The 17,847-nt window shown below is 45.7% G+C and overlaps 1 protein-coding gene across 1 annotated transcript in view; it reads right to left on the bottom strand.

Moving 5' to 3' along the window:
* Positions 1-17,847, bottom strand: part of LOC146857279 (uromodulin-like) — a 139,637-nt gene that overhangs the window by 28,695 nt on the left and 93,095 nt on the right. The window contains exons 6-8 of the mRNA XM_085647027.1: positions 13,278-13,435; positions 7,011-7,253; positions 5,363-5,522 (exon numbers count right to left, since the gene is read on the bottom strand). Coding sequence (XP_085503153.1) covers positions 5,363-5,522; positions 7,011-7,253; positions 13,278-13,435 — 561 coding nt within the window. The remainder of the gene's footprint in view (positions 1-5,362; positions 5,523-7,010; positions 7,254-13,277; positions 13,436-17,847) is intronic.

Raw genomic sequence — 17,847 nt, 5'->3', positions numbered from 1 at the left:
CCATAGTGATATTTCTAATGTTCTATTCAGATGTTAGCCTTTGCAGGCTCTATTTTCGGTGGGCCTGATTGGGAGGCTGTAGTGGGAGGGGGGTGGTCAATAGTTGAGATGTTGGCTCCAGCGAGCTTATCTTTTTTACATCCCTTCCTGGTTCTTTCCCTTTTTCCTCTCCAACTACCTCCACCTCTCCGGCAGGCCTTGAACAGCTGATGTATGTGAGGATAGATTGGCAAGCAAACACAGGTATGTCTGATTGCTCAGTATTGCGTGGCTGAAAGTGATTACTTGGAATGTGCAGGCCTGAATGATAGGTGAGACAGGTTGCTGCACACTTGAGCCGACATGGGGAAGACATTAGATTCTTACAGGAACTGCATTTGATGGCTTATACTTGCGTGCGGCTGCGAGCGGGATGGATCAAAGAGAGGAATGAGGCATGCTACTCCAAATATTCACGAGGTGTTGCCATACTCATCAGGAAGAGTTTGCACTGGCGCGTGCAAACTGCACTGTATGACAAACAGGGTATATATGTGATGTTTACTGGCTTTTATCTATTTAACACTGATGATCCCGACTTCTTTGCAGGGGTTTGGAGATTGATTGAGACCCTAGGGCCCAGTGCTCTTCTCTGGGGAGGGGACTACAACGTGATTCTGGACCCTCGGAGGGACAGTTTGGGGGTATTCCAGTGACCACATCCCAAGGCGGCGGCACAGCTACACTCCATAACAGCAGAAAATAAATCGGTAGATGTCGGGGGGGGATAGGCACGGGGACAGAGAGGAGGGCACGTGTGTTACTTTTGCGGACCCTTCTTGGTCGAGAATTGACAACTTGAATTCCACCCGGGACGCAGCGGCTTGGGTTTTCAACACCACTCATTTACATGGACTCTCTTGGACCACTCACCAGTGCTGGTCGAGCTCTCCTTGTCGGGATGCCTGGGTTGGACGTTTGGGGCCCTGTGAGACCAGGTGTTTTCCGTGAGACTTTCAGGGCTGCAATATTGGAATACTTTGAGCTCAATACAGGTACTGTTGAATCCTACTCCGTAATCTGGGAGATGTTCAAAGCAGTCATCAAGGGACAGTGCATAGCGAAACAGACAGGGGTCTTGCGCTCGATCAGGGGCGACATACAGCGTATCGAGCAGCAGATACAAGTACTTGAAAGGGAATTTTTTGCCACTAACAAAGCAGAAGTGCTGTGTCGCATTAGGGGTGAAATTCGGGAGTTCAAGGAAGCAGCCTTAAGGGACACTCATTATCTTGGCAAGCAAGCGAGCGCTAGGAGATACGGAGAGGGGGACCCGGCGGGCAAGACCCTTGCTGGGCTACTTTGGAAGCCATGGGCGAGTGATTATGCAGCAGAACTCTGTACATTGCAGAATGAAATGGTAGTGGGTCAAGAGGCGGTGCAGGCAGAAATGCACTCTTTCGACTCCCCGCTTCAAGAGGTGCGGCAACTGCTGGCTCCTCTGGACCTTGAAGCCTTCCTTGACTCAATCCAACTGCTCTGGTTTGGGGATGGACACCGGCAGTTTCTGGACAAACCCTTCACGGCAAAGGAGGTGTAACATGTGATGAGAGATATACCGACCAACAAGGCCCCTGGTCTGGACGGCCTTCTGCTGCGTTTTACAAGGAATACACATATATACTGGCTCCACACCTTATAAATATTTATAGGGATTCACTGGAGAGGGGAGAGCGACTCCATTGCTTAGAGCAGCTCTCATCATAACGATACTGAAGCCGAATAAAGACCCGCTGAACTGCAAGTCGTATAGGCCTCTGTCCATGATTAATGTTGACAACAAAATGTTGGCCGAGCTGGTGGCTTCGCAACTTCTCCCGCTGCTGCCGGTGACCAGATATATCCGAGTTCATCCCGGGTAGGGCTACGGCACATAACATGTGCACTTTCTACGCCACCCTTCAGGAGGTGGATCTGAATTGGAGGCGGCTGCCATTTTTTGGGGTTCCACGGAGGCCGTACCTATTTACTTTACTGTCACCCCTGGGGATAAGTTCCAAATGTATACAATTGCTCCGTCTCCTGTATACCGCACTCACTGCGAAGCTCCGGATTAATGGGGTGGTCAACCCCTCCGTTCCTGGTATCGCGGGGACGGGGCAGGGCTGCCCACTCTCACCCATCCTTTTTGCTGTGGTAATGGAGCCCCTGGCGGCTCGCCTGAGAAAGCACCATGCCCATGAGGCTTGGCCTCTACCCCCCGGGGGATACTGGTTTTGCTCTACTCAGATGATGTTACATTGTATGTGAAAAGCCCGGAGTAAAACCTGGATCCCCTAATCAGGGAATTCATCATATTTAGTGGGCTATCGGGCATATGCATCAACTGGGCAAAATCGGTGATCTTTCTACTCACGGAGGTCACAAAACGATTCCCCTCGGAGTTCCCCCTCAGTTGGGCGGATGGCCAAGTACACTACCTCGGCAGCTGACTGAACCGAGACATTGACATTCTCCGGCAGGAGAATTATGGCTGCCTAGATGGACGCACCTGCTGCTGTTCCTGGTGGGGCGCCTGGCAATTGTTAAGATGGTGATCTTGCCCAAGTGCCTCCATCTATTTACCAATCTCCCCTTTTACTCACCAACAGCTTTAGGCGCAGGTTGTGTTTGAATATGATATCACTAGCATGGGCGGGAAAACAGTCCAGATTTACCTGGGAAATTCTGATGCTCCCCTTTGAGCAGGGTGGACTGTGCGTGCAAGACTTGGACTACAGATGTGCTCAGGCACAGTTTGGGTTCTACTGGGTGTATCCTACGCAGTTTATGGCACACACGGCTCCAGAACAAGACCAGGCGATGCCATATCTATTGCACATGGCCCTATATAGAAGACAGGTCAGGCCACATCCTGAAGTGGACACTGTCTGCTGCACCGTCTGGGCTTGGCACGAGCTATGCCAGAGGGCGCAGGTGGAGGGACTGTATGCCCCCTCCATACCACAAATAAAACACCCTGCGCTGCCCATTTCTTGAGATCCGGGCACCAGTGATGGGCTTAAAAAGATGTGGCTCACAACGATGGGAGAAGCGTTCTCCGAGGGGGTCTTCATCTCACCATAGCAGGCCCTAGATGGAGCGGACTTGAATATGCTGGACAGATTCACTTACTATCAACTACGGCCGCCCTGCATGCCAGCTTTTCCACATTCCCACTAGTGCGCCCCCTCTGAAGATACTAGCAAGCTTTCTGAGAAATCCTTCCCCCGCAAACTGATAACGCGGCTGTATGTTGGAATTCAGTTCGCTTCCCCAAGAAAGACTGAATGGGAGGCTCAACGGAGCACAACAATATCAGACAAGCAGTGGACCATTTGCTGCGCCTAGGCCAAGGAACTTTCCCCCAAATTACAAGCTGTGTCTGATTCACTTTAAGTTTTTCCACAGATTATATAGATCGCCGGAGTGGCTATGCAAAGTGGGACTGCTGAAGGATGCGCAATGTTTGAGATGCATGGCTCCCTGCGCAACCTTCCTGCACACATCGTGGGAGTGTCCCGACGTTGACCGGTCCTGGAACATAATTTTTGACACAATAGATGAAATAATGGCTAGGCACTTAGAGCGCTCCCCATTGTCTGAATTGCTGGGGAATGAGGGAAATGTGCCCATAGAAAACAGAAAACTAACTGTGCTGCTTGTCTTGCTAGGTAAGAGATGCAGTGTGATCAGCCTCGGCCGTGCAGATGGCAGTGGTGGGGCCATGTAAGGAAGGATTTTGCGGGAAGATGCAGAGGGATGATTTAAAAATAAATTAATTTTCCCTCTACATTGTCCCTCGGAATCCCTCCTCACACGGCCACCGCCCCACAGCTGTTACCTGTATGGACCGCAGCTGATAGTGATGTGCTGGGGTCACTGCCCGCTCCCCCACGTGGAGGATTGGCTACGCGATTCGGCGTACTATCAGGGCCAACTGGCCGCCTACTGGGACGTAATGCCTCCCAGGGAGTGCCCCAGGGGTAGCTGGTGACCGCTACCGATCTATCTCAGACCGCAAGAACAAGATGGAACCCACTTCCCCCTTGCTTCACCCCCCACAAGTAACGGCCGGGTGATGTAGAGGAAGATAGTTCGGCATGATAGCTGTGCTTTGATGATGTGGCAGATCATAGAGGAATCTCCTCCTGCCATCCCCTCCCTCTTCCCCCCCTCCTCCACTCCCCATCCTTTCCTGGTCAATCTGACCCTCAAGTTCTCATGGTGTGACGTTACATGTATGATATTTTACCTAAACAAAATGTAGATATGGGGCTTAATTACTCAATGGTGCTACGTATGAAGAGCAAGTCGCTCATGATTTTCATATCTGTTTTCTCCATATTATAATTATGGAACTGTTTTATTATGCCACGCCATATGGATTGCCCCATGTCATTAATAAACAGAAATACATTTAAAAAAAGATTGGAACTAAAGGCTCCTATGTGGAGCATCCTCCATGACGCAGCACCACATAGGACAAAGAGGGTTCCACAATAGGCCACCCCCTCATAAATCACCTTACACCTTATAAATCACTTGGTGCATTCCTTCCCCTCGAGTCACCTTCCTATGACCATTTCCGGTCAATTACCAATTTTGCCTACCCTCTGGGGTGGAGCAAACGATGACGCCCTTCAAAAATTGGCAATGGGCTCCTTGCCGTAAGTGAAGGGGCACCAAATGTTGTTTTCGGAGCCTGTGCTGCTGAGTTGAATGATCTGCAAAATAATGTGGTTACCTAGTCTTGATTCCAGCTCATGCCACCTTCTTCTACCACTTTACACCTTATGTCTCATCCGTGATTTCTCTCTTTGCCACTGCTTTCTGTCTTTTGTCTCCTTCTTCTTCCTTTTCTGCCTTTCTCCCTCTTGCTTTGAGTCAGAGTCTGATGACGGAAAATAAGTCAAGGCCCGCTAAACAGGTGCCCAAAACCCATAACCACCTGCACATGCTAAGCAAAGTATGTGCATGATAACGCTCTTTGGGCCAGATGCATCAAAGGGTTTTGTCCAGTCTTTGTCTATGGGAAAATGTGTTCATGCATATGACCCTTTGTCATTTCTATAGTGATTCAACCTCAGCAATAACTTTAGTGTCCTGCCGCTTTAGCAGTCGTCAGGAAGGATTTACTAAAAGCAAAGTAGAGCGTTTGATTCAGGGAACCATGGGGGTAAACCCTCTGCCTCTACTCATGCCGACATATGTTGTTTTTAGAGTGATGAGGGATTCAGGTGGGCGACATGTATGATGCTTAAGAGCAGTAACAGTTCCTATGTCTCTTGACGTATGTACTCCTATCCATGTCCCTCCACCTGCCCGCACCCAATGTACTTACCATCGCACAGTTCCCGCCTGCTTTCACACACATCCTCATGTTACAGAAGACGTACACCAAGGAATACCCATCAAAGGCAAATGCTTTTGCGCTGAAAAAGACACTCATGGTCTCTCCATTCATCAGCACCTTTGTGGTCAGCCCCTGATCAGCAGAACAGCTGAAAAGAAATGAGTGCAGTTAGATGAGTAACACTTCAAGGCCACTGGAACATTATCAAATCACGGGCACAGAGCCCTGATCACCCCGGACTCACAGGTTCTTCATTCTGGACAAAACAACAGGAAATTGCTCAGTCTCCAGACTCAGTTCCTGAGACACAGCTCCTGCGACAAAGTACTATGATGTTGCAGACACCCCAGGATCAATTCCAGAGGCCTCAGGCTCAACTCCAGAGACCCCAAGCTCTGATCCCCGGACAAAAAACATGAGTTTCTAGATATCCCAGGCTTAGGACCTGAAACAGAACTCTGTAGGGCTTTAGAGACCCAAGGCACAGCTCCAGGGGCCATTTGCTCTTCGCCTGAGACAAAGCACTGTGAGACTATAAAACAACCAGACTAGGCCTCAAAGGCCCCAGGCTCATCTCCAGAGATCCCAGTTTCAGCTCCTGGGACACAGCACAGGATATTCCAGAGGCCACAGGATCCTCTCTTCCAATGACTCAAAGCCCAGAAAACTTGAAGCTGATCTATCCCAACACAGGCTCCACTCCTTGCACCCAGACTTAAACATGTTGGAGGCTTCTCAGGCTTAATTTAGGCAAATGTCAGAGCCAGAGGCTCTGCTCTCGTGACTCTGTGTAGCTGGTTCTGCCTCTGGGACTTATAGACCACAACATTTATAGCTCCCGCAAGCTCTACTCCCTTGAGCATCTAGAGTCACCAGCAATGCTCCTGGAACCAGCACCCTGTAAACACCCAGAGCCACAGGCACTGCTCCTAGAAATAAGACACTGAGACTTCAGAGCCACAGGCTCTGCTCCTGGAACTAAGACACTGAGACTTCAGAGCCACAGGCTCTGCTCCTGGAACTAAGACCAATGAGACTTCAGAGCCAGAGGCTCTGCTCCTTGAACTAAGACCAATGAGACTTCGGAGCCACAGGCTCCGCTCCTGGAACTAAGACCAATGAGACTTCAGAGCCACAGGCTCCGCTCCTGGAACTAAGACCAATGAGACTTCAGAGCCACAGGCTCCGCTCGTGGAACTAAGACCAATGAGACCTCAGAGACACAGGCTCCGCTCCTGAAACTAAGACTAATGAGACTTCAGAGCAACAGGCTCCGCTCCTGAGACTGAAAGTCACTGAGTCTGTAGAGCTTCTGGCTCTGCTCCTGCAATGCATCTTTATAAACCTACCTGGTTCTGGGACTGGGATCTCTCAACAGACCAGAGCCGACAGGGCTCTGACAGACTATCTCTGTGCTCTGATCCTATCATCCATACTATTTTCCTGGGGGCACAAGCTCCTCATGTTCAGGCATGAACCGCTCACACCCTTAAACTCTCTCTGTTCTTAATTAAGTAGAGCCTTCTGGAGACATTCACCTCTTAACCCCCACTGCCTGAAATTCTGAAATTTGTCTTTAAACATTCTGTTGCCTGCCCCTCAGTTGCCCCCACCCCTTCTCCTGTGATGGTCTTACCCTCCTGTGATCAGATCCACCTTGGCTTGGCTGTTGGTGTCGTTCACTGGGGTGGCGTAGCAGCTCTCTGCTCTTAGAGCAAATGTTCCATTGTCAATAGATCCTGCTAAAATAGCAAAATAAAAGGTTGTTCCCACAGCAATTTGCTGCACAGCTGTTATGGGATTAGTGTATGATGAATCCCAGAAGGCCGCCATGGTTACGGTGATCACACCAGGTCCGTCTAGTGACAGTGTAAGTGTACTGCAAAACAAAGGAGAGGCAAGAAGACAGATGTAAATACTGCATGGAAGGTGAGAACCTACACACCTCTCACCCAACAGGTTGAACATGAATAAGACACCTCACGCAGCCGCATAGGAAATCTGGTGATGCTGTAAATGGGTGGAGAGTTTCTCCCAGTTTGAAAACCATCCAGACCCTCCCATCCGCCCTGGTTATGCGCTGAGATAACTGGTGGGCGTATGCTGGGATAGACTTTTTCTGGCTATGCTGGCAGAACCTAGTGCCCCTGGGCATGCCTATATCCTGGGAAATCTAGTAGGCCTCTAGCTTGACCGGTGGTTTCTCCCGCAAAAGGTAGCATTCACAAGCCCTCATCTATGTCCTGAGATAACTGATCGACCTCTCGATGGAGATGGGCTGTCTCAATGTGAATACAATGGGAGGTCTCAGAGATGAACTGGGGACATGTTTCTCCTTGTGAACATAACATCAGATACTCCAGCTGTGTTCTGAGATAACCTCTACGCCCGTGGATGCCTGGGTGCATAAGAAGGGCTCTGCCAGCAAGGATAACAGTGCAGACCCCTCCAGCTATGTCCTGAGATAACTGATAGTTGAGGTGGCGGAGATGGGGTCTGCCTGTAAAGAAAACAATAAGATGCTCGGAGAATGTTTTGCGATTACGGATAGGCTGAGTGCACTAGAAATTACCTCCTGGTCCGACATCCCTGTCACAGTCATTACCATTTGAGCAATAGCTCCTCCCCAGAACTTCCATGCAAAACTCCTTAACCCATCCCTACCCTCCAGGCCACTCCCACATCCTGTGGCATATAACCCTTGACCCAAGGAAGCACATACTGCACCCCCAAGCACAAGAAGCGGAACAGGGAGGGAGGGATGGGTACCGTGACTGTGACGGGGATGTCTATGACTCGGAGTAATGAATATTACCGGTAAGTAACCGGTCATTCTGTTTGGCCGGAGGATAGTAAGACGCCTGCTTCTAGTCATCCTACCTTGGAGAGGCGGTCAACAGTTGGTCATCTAAGGTAGTCGCTCGAGTGCACCATCAATAGAGTCAGACAATACATTGACGCGTCAGCTTAGAACAGTGCTTGGGCGTGAACATCACGTGAAACACCAACCACTGTCAGGACAGTATTATGAACCGTGCCCTGATTAGACACTTTAATATTTGAAATCAACATTAAAGTAATGCTGCTTTCAAACTGTTTTCATTTTGAAACTGTTTTGAAACTGCTCATTTCAGGAAAACCTGGCATGTATCTCTTACTAAAAACTCTTCCGCTCACTTTACAAGCCGCCTTCTAATACCGGGGAGTTTCATTTTGATATTTACTGTAACACCACTTTCGGTATTAACACATGTGAAATGATTAGATTTCACGCGGGTCCCTTGCAAATACCAAGTCGGGCTCAAAGGTGAGTTTAAAACGGATTAAGGATTACAAATGTTGAGGCAATTAGCACATTCCACCTTTTTTTCCAGGTGAAACCTAGGGAATTGTTTGCTGGCAAACAGTGCGCCCTCTAGTGTTTTTCACACTTCGGGATGGATGCAAACAGGAGCAACCTCGGAAGTCCCTGTTCGAGGTACACACATGGGAACGGTGCAGTCATGGTATCAGTGTAGCAAAGTCACACCAGCGCAGTATCCCTAACCGAGAGTGCGCTGCTACAGCAGGTAATTTGGGGGAAATCTTAACATCGATATATGTTTGCAGGAAAAGGAAAGTTCTTTTCCCCTGGCCTTGAACGCTGTTTACTAGGGCAGCATGAGCACCGGGACAGAGGACATGTTCCGGAGGTGTCAGTTTCAGCAAAGTAACAGACTGTACTCTCTGTGTAAAAACACACAGGCAAGGAGATTTAATGAACACATCTTAAATACAATGTAATCCACACAACCATATATAAAGTAAAATAAGATATGAAAGCCTGAATCTCCCATCAAATAACTAAAAAAAGCCATGAAAGTGGATGGGATCTCAGACAGAAGAGTTACTAGATCTTTACCTACTCACATTGGTAAAAGAACTAACCCCTTCAGCAGTAATAGAATGCCAAAATGATTGTGTAATCGAGAAACCGGACTTTTGTCACCACTCCACATCGTTAACATCTCCAACATGTACCGGGAGTTGAATCAGGAAGACTAGGAGGTGACATGGTAGTGCCACAAACCTCCCAGTACTCACTCGAGATGTCTCTACAGTGCTTGTCACTTCCATCCTGCATTACCCATGTATGCTGACCGGGGCATCTATCCCGCTTACAGGGGTTTCCTTTTTGCTCACTTGTACCATGGAGGGCTCATATGAGACGTCATCATCTCTGACCATAGGGGAAAACAAGTCAACGACATTAGAAGTGACATCACACGCTATTTTGGACTGGGATGCTTTATAATGCTGCTTTTATACATTTGCCCTAGCTCCATTCCACCATCATAAGCACATATTATTCATCTACAACCTATAAACATCTAATCTTGTATTCAGGAATAGCGTGCTATTTAATGCACAGAGATCCAATTCCTCACCAGGGGTAGTAAGCACCATATAAATTCAATTTACAGTTACAATCACTGTGCTTAGGCCTGTAAGGCGGATAGTCCAGAGTTCCCTTTACATTGCTATAGCATCTTGAAAACTTTTGTTGTCATTTAATAAGGTGTCTACAGTTTTTATTTTATTCGGTATGTTCTTTGAGTCAATGAATACCCAAGTGGGACCTTTGATGTGTCACCAGTAGAGTCTGATTGATGATCATCCATGCTTCTCCCAAAAATGAAGTAGAAAGCTGAAGATGTCCACATATTTCATCGTGTTTAAAATATGACTTTCAGATTCGGAAAAACAAACTGATTGACATAAGTTATAATGTGCATCATGTTTCCCTAAGTCCCTCCTGTCACTTCCTTTGCTCAGATTTGGCACCAACAAATGCTATTGCCAGTTTCGCCTTCTGTTTTGTCTTGATTATTGAAAACCACAAGTCAGGAGGATTCAGGTGCTAGCTCTAGTTTAGGGGTCTTGTATGCAAGCCAATGCGGGGCTTTCAATGCAGTGCCTCACCAGGCAGGAAGCCCCATGTGTCCCTGCCAGCTAAAATCCCATGTCTCCCCGCCACCTAAAGTGGTAATGGTAAAATTGGCTTCACCCAACTGGTCTATTAACTCTCCTGAAAGACCATTGTAGATTGCACAAAAATGCACCTGTGGCATGGAAGCTAAATGTCATATGTCATATGTGGCTGCAGTGTGTATTTACACCACCTATATGCCAGGTTAAAATATATGTCTGCCATGATCACCACTGTGCTCTGCCTGGACTGCAATGTAAATACCCAAATTGACATATGGTAGCGAAAAGTGAATTTTTCCCTTAATCCATTTTAATGGCTCTTGGTGTGTTTTTCCTTATTAAAATTCCTCTATTTTTTAATTGGTTTGAGAATTCTGTGGAGTGGTATTTTGATTTTACACTTTTTGGTACTTCTTGCAGTTAGCACATTTTTCTCTGGGGATTGTCTGCTGATTCTGCCACAGCTGCAACGGGTAGACCAGAGATTCTTTCTGGATTGCGTTATGATCTACCCAGAGTGGATTTATTCAGTTGGTAGGGGTGCCTGCCTTCCAAATAATAACCCCAGTTCCTGACACTAATTGGACACCCACGTTTGAGGTTGTTTATATATGATTAATGGTTTTTCAGCTGCTGTCCTGTTCCTGACTTTCAAGTGAATGTAGATTGATTTCTCCAGTACTCCTCCTTGCTAGAGTTGGAAGTCTACCTCCTGCTTCAGACTGGGAAGTGTGAAGGGGGACTTGGGAAGACTAGTTGTTGGATTTCTGCAACCAAATCCTCTTCAGCTGGAAAACCCAGAGATTGCTGGTTTCCACATCAAGTGTGTACTACTCTACATACAGCACTGCAAGCCCATCCTACATCCAGTTCAGATCATCAGAGGCTGTGAGGGATTTTCAATTTTCATTTGTGGAAAACCTTTTATGCATCTCAAGCATGGGGGTGAAAACCAGGACCAGCAGGGGAGCAGAGCACAAAGTAGGTTGTAACAGGGACGGACCTTTGACAAATATGTGACTACAAGCCCTCCCTCTCATGCCCCCGTTGTGAGCTGATGCCAACATGGTGTAATTCCTCTTAAGAAACAGCGGCAAGTATTAGACTTGTTCTAACAAAATTATTTAATGTGCTGAATGCAAATTGCATGCCCATTGTGCACTCACATCTTTGGGGGAAGTGACTTCATCGCATCCCCCTGACGAAAGCCCCGGACCGTTTTCTAGATGTCTTGTTTAAGGTCATAGGACCATCAAATCCTAATACCCTATTATAATGTTTTTACCTTCCTTCCCACTCCACTAATAAAGGATACTTTAGGAGTGGGTGAGGAATTGTATCTTTAACATTATGCCCCCAAACACCTTTTTCTCATAAGTGCTCCCTGAAACATGGTTGAGCCCACCTGAACTTTAGGAGTTGGGGTGAACTCAATGATGAAGCATGTCACTATTAGGGTGAGTGAGGGCTATATTAAGAAAAGGGTTTCTTTCCCTTCCCACCCACAATAGTGGGTTGGTTATAGATTGGACATAGGAACTCTCGGTGTCATTTTCACTTAAGAGAGAACCATTATATAATAAACACAATCCCCCACCTTGTTCCCTTTGTCTTTTGGAAAAAATGCTCTGTTTTTTTTAGAAGGGACACTAAGTTTCTTTTGGGTGAAGATCTTCCACCATAAGTGCGATCCTTAAGGCTGAACTGTCATGCCACCACAAACAGTACCTGTGTGTAACAACTGTCACATTGCTTTTCAGTGGTGGATACCCACTGCATTGTCTCTCACGGTTTAAGGAGCTCACGGTGAGGCACACTCACCATATATTCAATAACGATGGTGGTGAGGCTTTCACATCACCCCTTGAGGCATTATCATCATCCCTGTTCATTCGATCCTCTCACTCTGGTTCCTCTCTGCCTCGCTGGGTGAGTCGGTTCCGGTGAGGCCAGTGAGTGAAAGCTCCTTTTCACGTGTCTGACTTCCCAAAGGGATGCAACGCCCCTGACAGATTTTCCCTTAAACTTTTATGAGATTTTAGAACCTACTAATGCGGAAAGATGGGCCACCAACACTTTTCTGCATGAAAGAAACATGAATGACAATGAGGCTACTAGTTGCCAGGTGCCCTTTAAAAGCGGGGCTCCCAGCTAAAATGGCTACATGACCAGAAACAGAAAGCCATGTGCTGAGTATATAAAGAGTCAGGTTTGCTCAAATGGCCAGTGCATTCTCAGGTGACACATCCTGCCACTCAATAGGACTGCATCCTCACTTATCACTCCACCAATTTACCCATTACATGAGCCAGTCACCATCGGACTTCATGAGTGAATCTAGGCACCGACATCAGCCCGCAGAAAGTAGGGCCTCTGTGAATTTGTAACCCTTTAAGTCCCATGTAAGTGGCACTTTTTACATCCTTGAGTCCCCGCTAACAAAGGTCTCACTTTACAGAGGTTAGGCCCGTTTGGAAAAGGAATGGCAGAAATCGGAGTAATCCAAAACCCACAAGAGTTTCATTCTGCAACAATATCATAGTGTCTACTGCAAGCTGACTTTAAAATAATTTGAATGCACAGTGAGTTTTTTGGGAAAATATGAATTACATAAGCTCCATTTGCGAAGTTCCTCAATTTTACGTTTCTTGAAATATTTAAAAAATCTCTACATTTTGCTTTACGTAATTTTCCATAATTTTCACACATTTGTGATTATTCCGCTGAGAGGCATATTTCACTCCTGTATATGTCCTCATGCCTGGCTTTTTTATGCAAAATATGCTGTATCCTAAACAAGTCACACAAGATAATTGAAAATCACGTTTCGTACCAAGAGTGTGACATTGGCATCACATTTCATAACATTTTGCAGAAAAAAATATTTTTTCACACTCCTATTTTCCTCCTACTAACGTTTATGTGCATTTACCTTAATGTGACATTAAGCGCTGGAACAAGGGAGGCCAGAATGTTCCGTGGGTATGAGCAGGAGAAGTTATATCTCAGATTAGGCACATAAATAACTCCAGTTATGATCGCAGCTGGAATTTCGAGGAAGTTGCTGTACGTCGTATAGGTGTTATTTATCTGAAACAGATGGGGGTCAATGTCATTAACACATGTAAATGGGGTACATTGTGTACTCATCAAGCCATACATTTCATTCAATGGTGGGGGGAGGAGGAGGTCTACAAATTGTTTTCTCACGCTGACTGACTTCACCAGTTTATTAGTCTTTCTTCACGGATATTTAACAAGCCTTTGACAAATAAAAGTGATCTGTTTTATGCAATCCATTTTCTGTGTTCATTCAGTACCGATGTGTGAACAAAACTCAAGCATTCCATACGCTCAGTTCTCTTTTCCTAAATGAACCTTTCAATGTTCAGCTGTCAGGGTATTGCCCCATTGTTGACTGAAATGTAATCGATTAGCATGTAGGGGCCGATTCACAGAACTAATCTGAGATAAAATCCTAAATTTACTGCTTTTGGTATTCACAGAAGGCATTTAGTAGTAGTAAAGTTAGGAGTCCTAACTTTACTACTACTAATCTGAGATGGAATCATAAACTTACTACTTTTGGTACTCACGGAAGGCATTTAGTAGTAGTAGCAAAGTCAGGAGTTCTAACTTTACTACGACTAAACTGAGATAAAATCCTAAACTTACTACTTTTGATATTCACAGAAGGCATTTAGTAGTAGTAAAGTTAGGACTCATAACTTTACTACCACTAATCTGAGATGGAATCCTAAACTTAATCTGAGATGGAATCCTAAACTTACTACTTTTGATATTCACAGAAGGCATTTAGTAGTAGTAAAGTTAGGACTCATAACTTTACTACTACTAATCAGAGATGAAATCCTAAACTTACTACTTTTGGTATTCACAGAAGGCATTTAGTAGTAAAGTTAGGAGTCCTAACTTTACTACGACTAAACTGACATAAAATCCTAAACTTACTACTTTTGGTATTCACAGAAGGCATTTAGTAGTAGTACTAAAGTTAGGAGTCCTAACTTTACTACTACTAATCTGAGATGAAATCCTAAACTTACTACTTTTGGTATTCACAGAAGGCATTTAGTAGTAGTAAAGTTAGGACTCCTAACTTTACTACTACTAATCTGAGATGAAATCCTAAATTTACCACTTTTGGTATTCACAGAAGGCATTTAGTAGTAGTAGTAAAGTAAGGAGTCCTAACTTTACTACTACTAATCTGAGATGAAATCCTAAATTTACTACTTTTGGTATTCATAGAAGTCATTTAGTAGTAGTAAAGTTAGGAGTCCTAACTTTACTACAAATAAATGCCTTCTGTGAATACCAAAAGTAGTAAATTTAGGATTTTATCTCAGATTAGTTCTGTGAATCGGCCCCGTAGAGATTAATATCTCAATTAGTTTACTAAATAACTAGTCAACCCATATTCTACATTTGGCAAAAATATATTTTTGTGTCATACTTAACCAAACTGTCATATTCAAAAATCTAGATATTGATTGTAAGTGAACATTTCTATTTTTTGGTTCCATTGACAACCATGACTGTGGACCGCTTGAACGTTGTTGCTTCATTGCCAAGCATAACAGATTTAATGATGTGGGAAGACTTTATTCTTGTCACAAGAAACTTGAACAAGCACTGGCAAAGCCAACATATCTTTCTTGCTGTGGAACTTATGCCAGTAATGAGGACATGGAGTAACACTGTGGCACGATTATTCCATGCCAGTCATGTACCCAGGCACACACCTGTAATAGTGAATCCACTACAAGCCACAGACACTGAACCCCTATGCTAATGCTCAGCCCCCAAAATGCAACTGTCAGAAGGCCAGTCTGGCAGCTTAAGGGACTGCTCTTAAAACAAACGCTTAGTCCATTTGAACACTCCCTCGTTCAGCATGCAAGCTGCGATAAACCACCTTCACTGATTTGTGAAACAAACTTCAAAACAATTACATTTTCAAATCTATAGTTAATGCATGCTCAACTACTAATGCATTAGTGGAATGTATGTTTTACTTGTCAACTCCACTTTTCAAAGTAGGTCATGTGCAATCATTCATTATTAGTAAAGCCAACCCTGCCAATGTTTTATGTTTTGAATCCTGAGTCTGTGCTGATTTAGACCAAGTACCTTTGTCTCATGTAACATTTTCTATACACTGATTTACACAAGTATGATTCGTTGTCTCTGTATGTGTCTGTGATGTAAAGTGATCTGACACCCTACACTGGTATGACAGGCGCTATACACAAATGAAATACATATGAGAGAGGGGCTATAGAGAGATGAGCGGCACTGTTGGAGAGTGACGGTAAGAGATTCTGTGGAAGGAGAGGTGCCTAAAAATATTGTGGCACCGGGCACCACCAGCGCTACAGCCGGCCCTGGTGTGCGGCTTATTAGGGAGGAGGTTGCTAACATCCCTCAAAATGGTCTTTCATTGTGTTCTCAGCTTCTTGGCTGTGCTTACCAGTGAATGTGTGCACTTATGTTAAATCTTATTTGTTGTGTTCTCCGTAAGAATGTCTGTGGTTATGACTAGGTATCCTAGTGCACTGTAAGCTCATCATTTAGTATGCGTTAAAAGAAAATACAATTGAATATACAATGAAGAAAGTGTTGCAGCATGCACCGTTTTTGCCATTTCTCCCCAAATTTTCTTAGGGGGAAATGTCCCCAAACCCCCTTGTAGTGGGCAGTCTTGCTCACTGTTCTAGCTTACTATGCACCATGCGGGGGCTGCTCTGACAACATCTGTCAGGGCAGCATTGAGTTTCCGAGGCATCTGCATACCGCTCAGAGGGAGCGATTCTCAGTCAGGCGGACGCCCTGCCAAGTTTAGAGTTGGTGGAGTTTTTTCCACTAACGTTTTTTCACAATTAGGAGAATACATTTTTAGGCTGGTAATTCCAGCTGGACAATTCAATTCGCATGCGGCTTTGGTTGCAGTAGCACCCAAGCCTCGATCTGTTTCTGTTTCTGTTTCTATCCAGGGGTGAAAAACGCTTCCACTTCTCTCCTACTCCCCCATTGGGGGTTTCTCATAATCGACCGGTGCTTGTGTGAAATTATTGCACGGTCCCTTGCAGTTTTATCTTTATCCCAATATTGTGCAATTTATAATCAGAGTCAAAGTTGGAAAAAACAGACCCTGGCTGACAATAATTGATTTGACCAGGTCAAAAGGAGAGCGCACAGTGCAGGCGGTGAATTTCACGCTCTGTTGTGATTTGTGGAAGAGGTGGAAGGGCGCTGTGCTAGGGACAGCTGTCTCTTCTTGGCACTGTGAGCGCCCTTCTCCCTGTGCAATGAGGTTGAATGACAGCCCCTGGTGTCCTTGTGAGAGGAGATTGGAGGACAGCACCCAGCGGTCCAAGTGTGTGTTTGATGAGAAAGGGGAATGCAGCTCTTAGCAGCGGTGGGGCAGCACCCCCTGTTCGGCCCTGCAGCCGCCTCTACTTCTTTCTTCCTGCATACAGCAAGACCCACTGGGGACCTTTATTTCCAGTTAATGCACCATAAGCGGCCCCTGCCCACATGTAAAGAGACGAGGCAGCGAGCTGGTAGAGAGCATATGAGTTGATGAAGGAGAGCGGCACGCGGGGTATTCAGGAGCGTATTCTCAGTAACCACTTGAAAAAAGAATTTTGTACATCTTGGGTGCAAGTGGGTATCTCCCTCTGACCTCAGGGAGTCAATTGAAGACAAAATAAAATAGCACTGTTAAAGACAAAGGGCTTCCCCTGATGAAGGGAATGGTCCCGAAATGCATTGGGAACTAACGCCAATCATGACACCTGCATAGATGGAGTTATTTGTGTATGCATCCGCATTCGGAATGTTCACTACAATTACCGTATGATCTATGAAAACCTTTATGGAGTAACAAGGTTCAACCGATAAACCTGATTTAATGTTCTAGCAATTTTCCTTCCATTTGGGTTACTACTGAATACCAGAAGGGACACAGTCCCAAAAGAGTGCTTGATGGGGACACTAATGTGTCTTTAAGAGAGCATATGTAGCCAGGCAGCGCTTCAGCCCACCTCTGGCAGTAGCACTAGTGACCTCTCATTGGCCAGCGGCCACACGTTGCTACCAACCAGAGCCAGTGACCATACGCCATCAATCGCGTGCTGTCCCTCTGTGCTTCAGACCTGCCGTGGGAAACCGATGGGCCAGCAGAGCAGCACACGGGTGACCAATTAAAATACTTAGAGACAGGGAAATGGTAGAAGTGCCTGCCCTCACAGCTAAACGTATATTGTGTATACCCCATGGCGAGCCCCGTGAAATGTAGAGCTTCTTTATAATAAAGTTGATCCAATGAGAGAGAGGCTGTTGTGAGTTTGAAGATTTATTTCAAGTTCAAATGCAGACACCACTGGAGTGCGTCCTCCCTCCTTGAAGTCCAAACGAAATCTGTTAGTGAGACTGTTCATGCTTCAAGGAGGAGGCTGGATGCACGAGAATGCTTA

This window comes from Triturus cristatus, chromosome 3_2 (assembly GCF_964204655.1).
Source record: "Triturus cristatus chromosome 3_2, aTriCri1.1, whole genome shotgun sequence".
NCBI lineage: Eukaryota > Metazoa > Chordata > Amphibia > Caudata > Salamandridae > Triturus > Triturus cristatus.
Note: the sequence above shows the minus strand (reverse complement) of the source record. Positions and strands in the feature narration are given on the sequence as shown.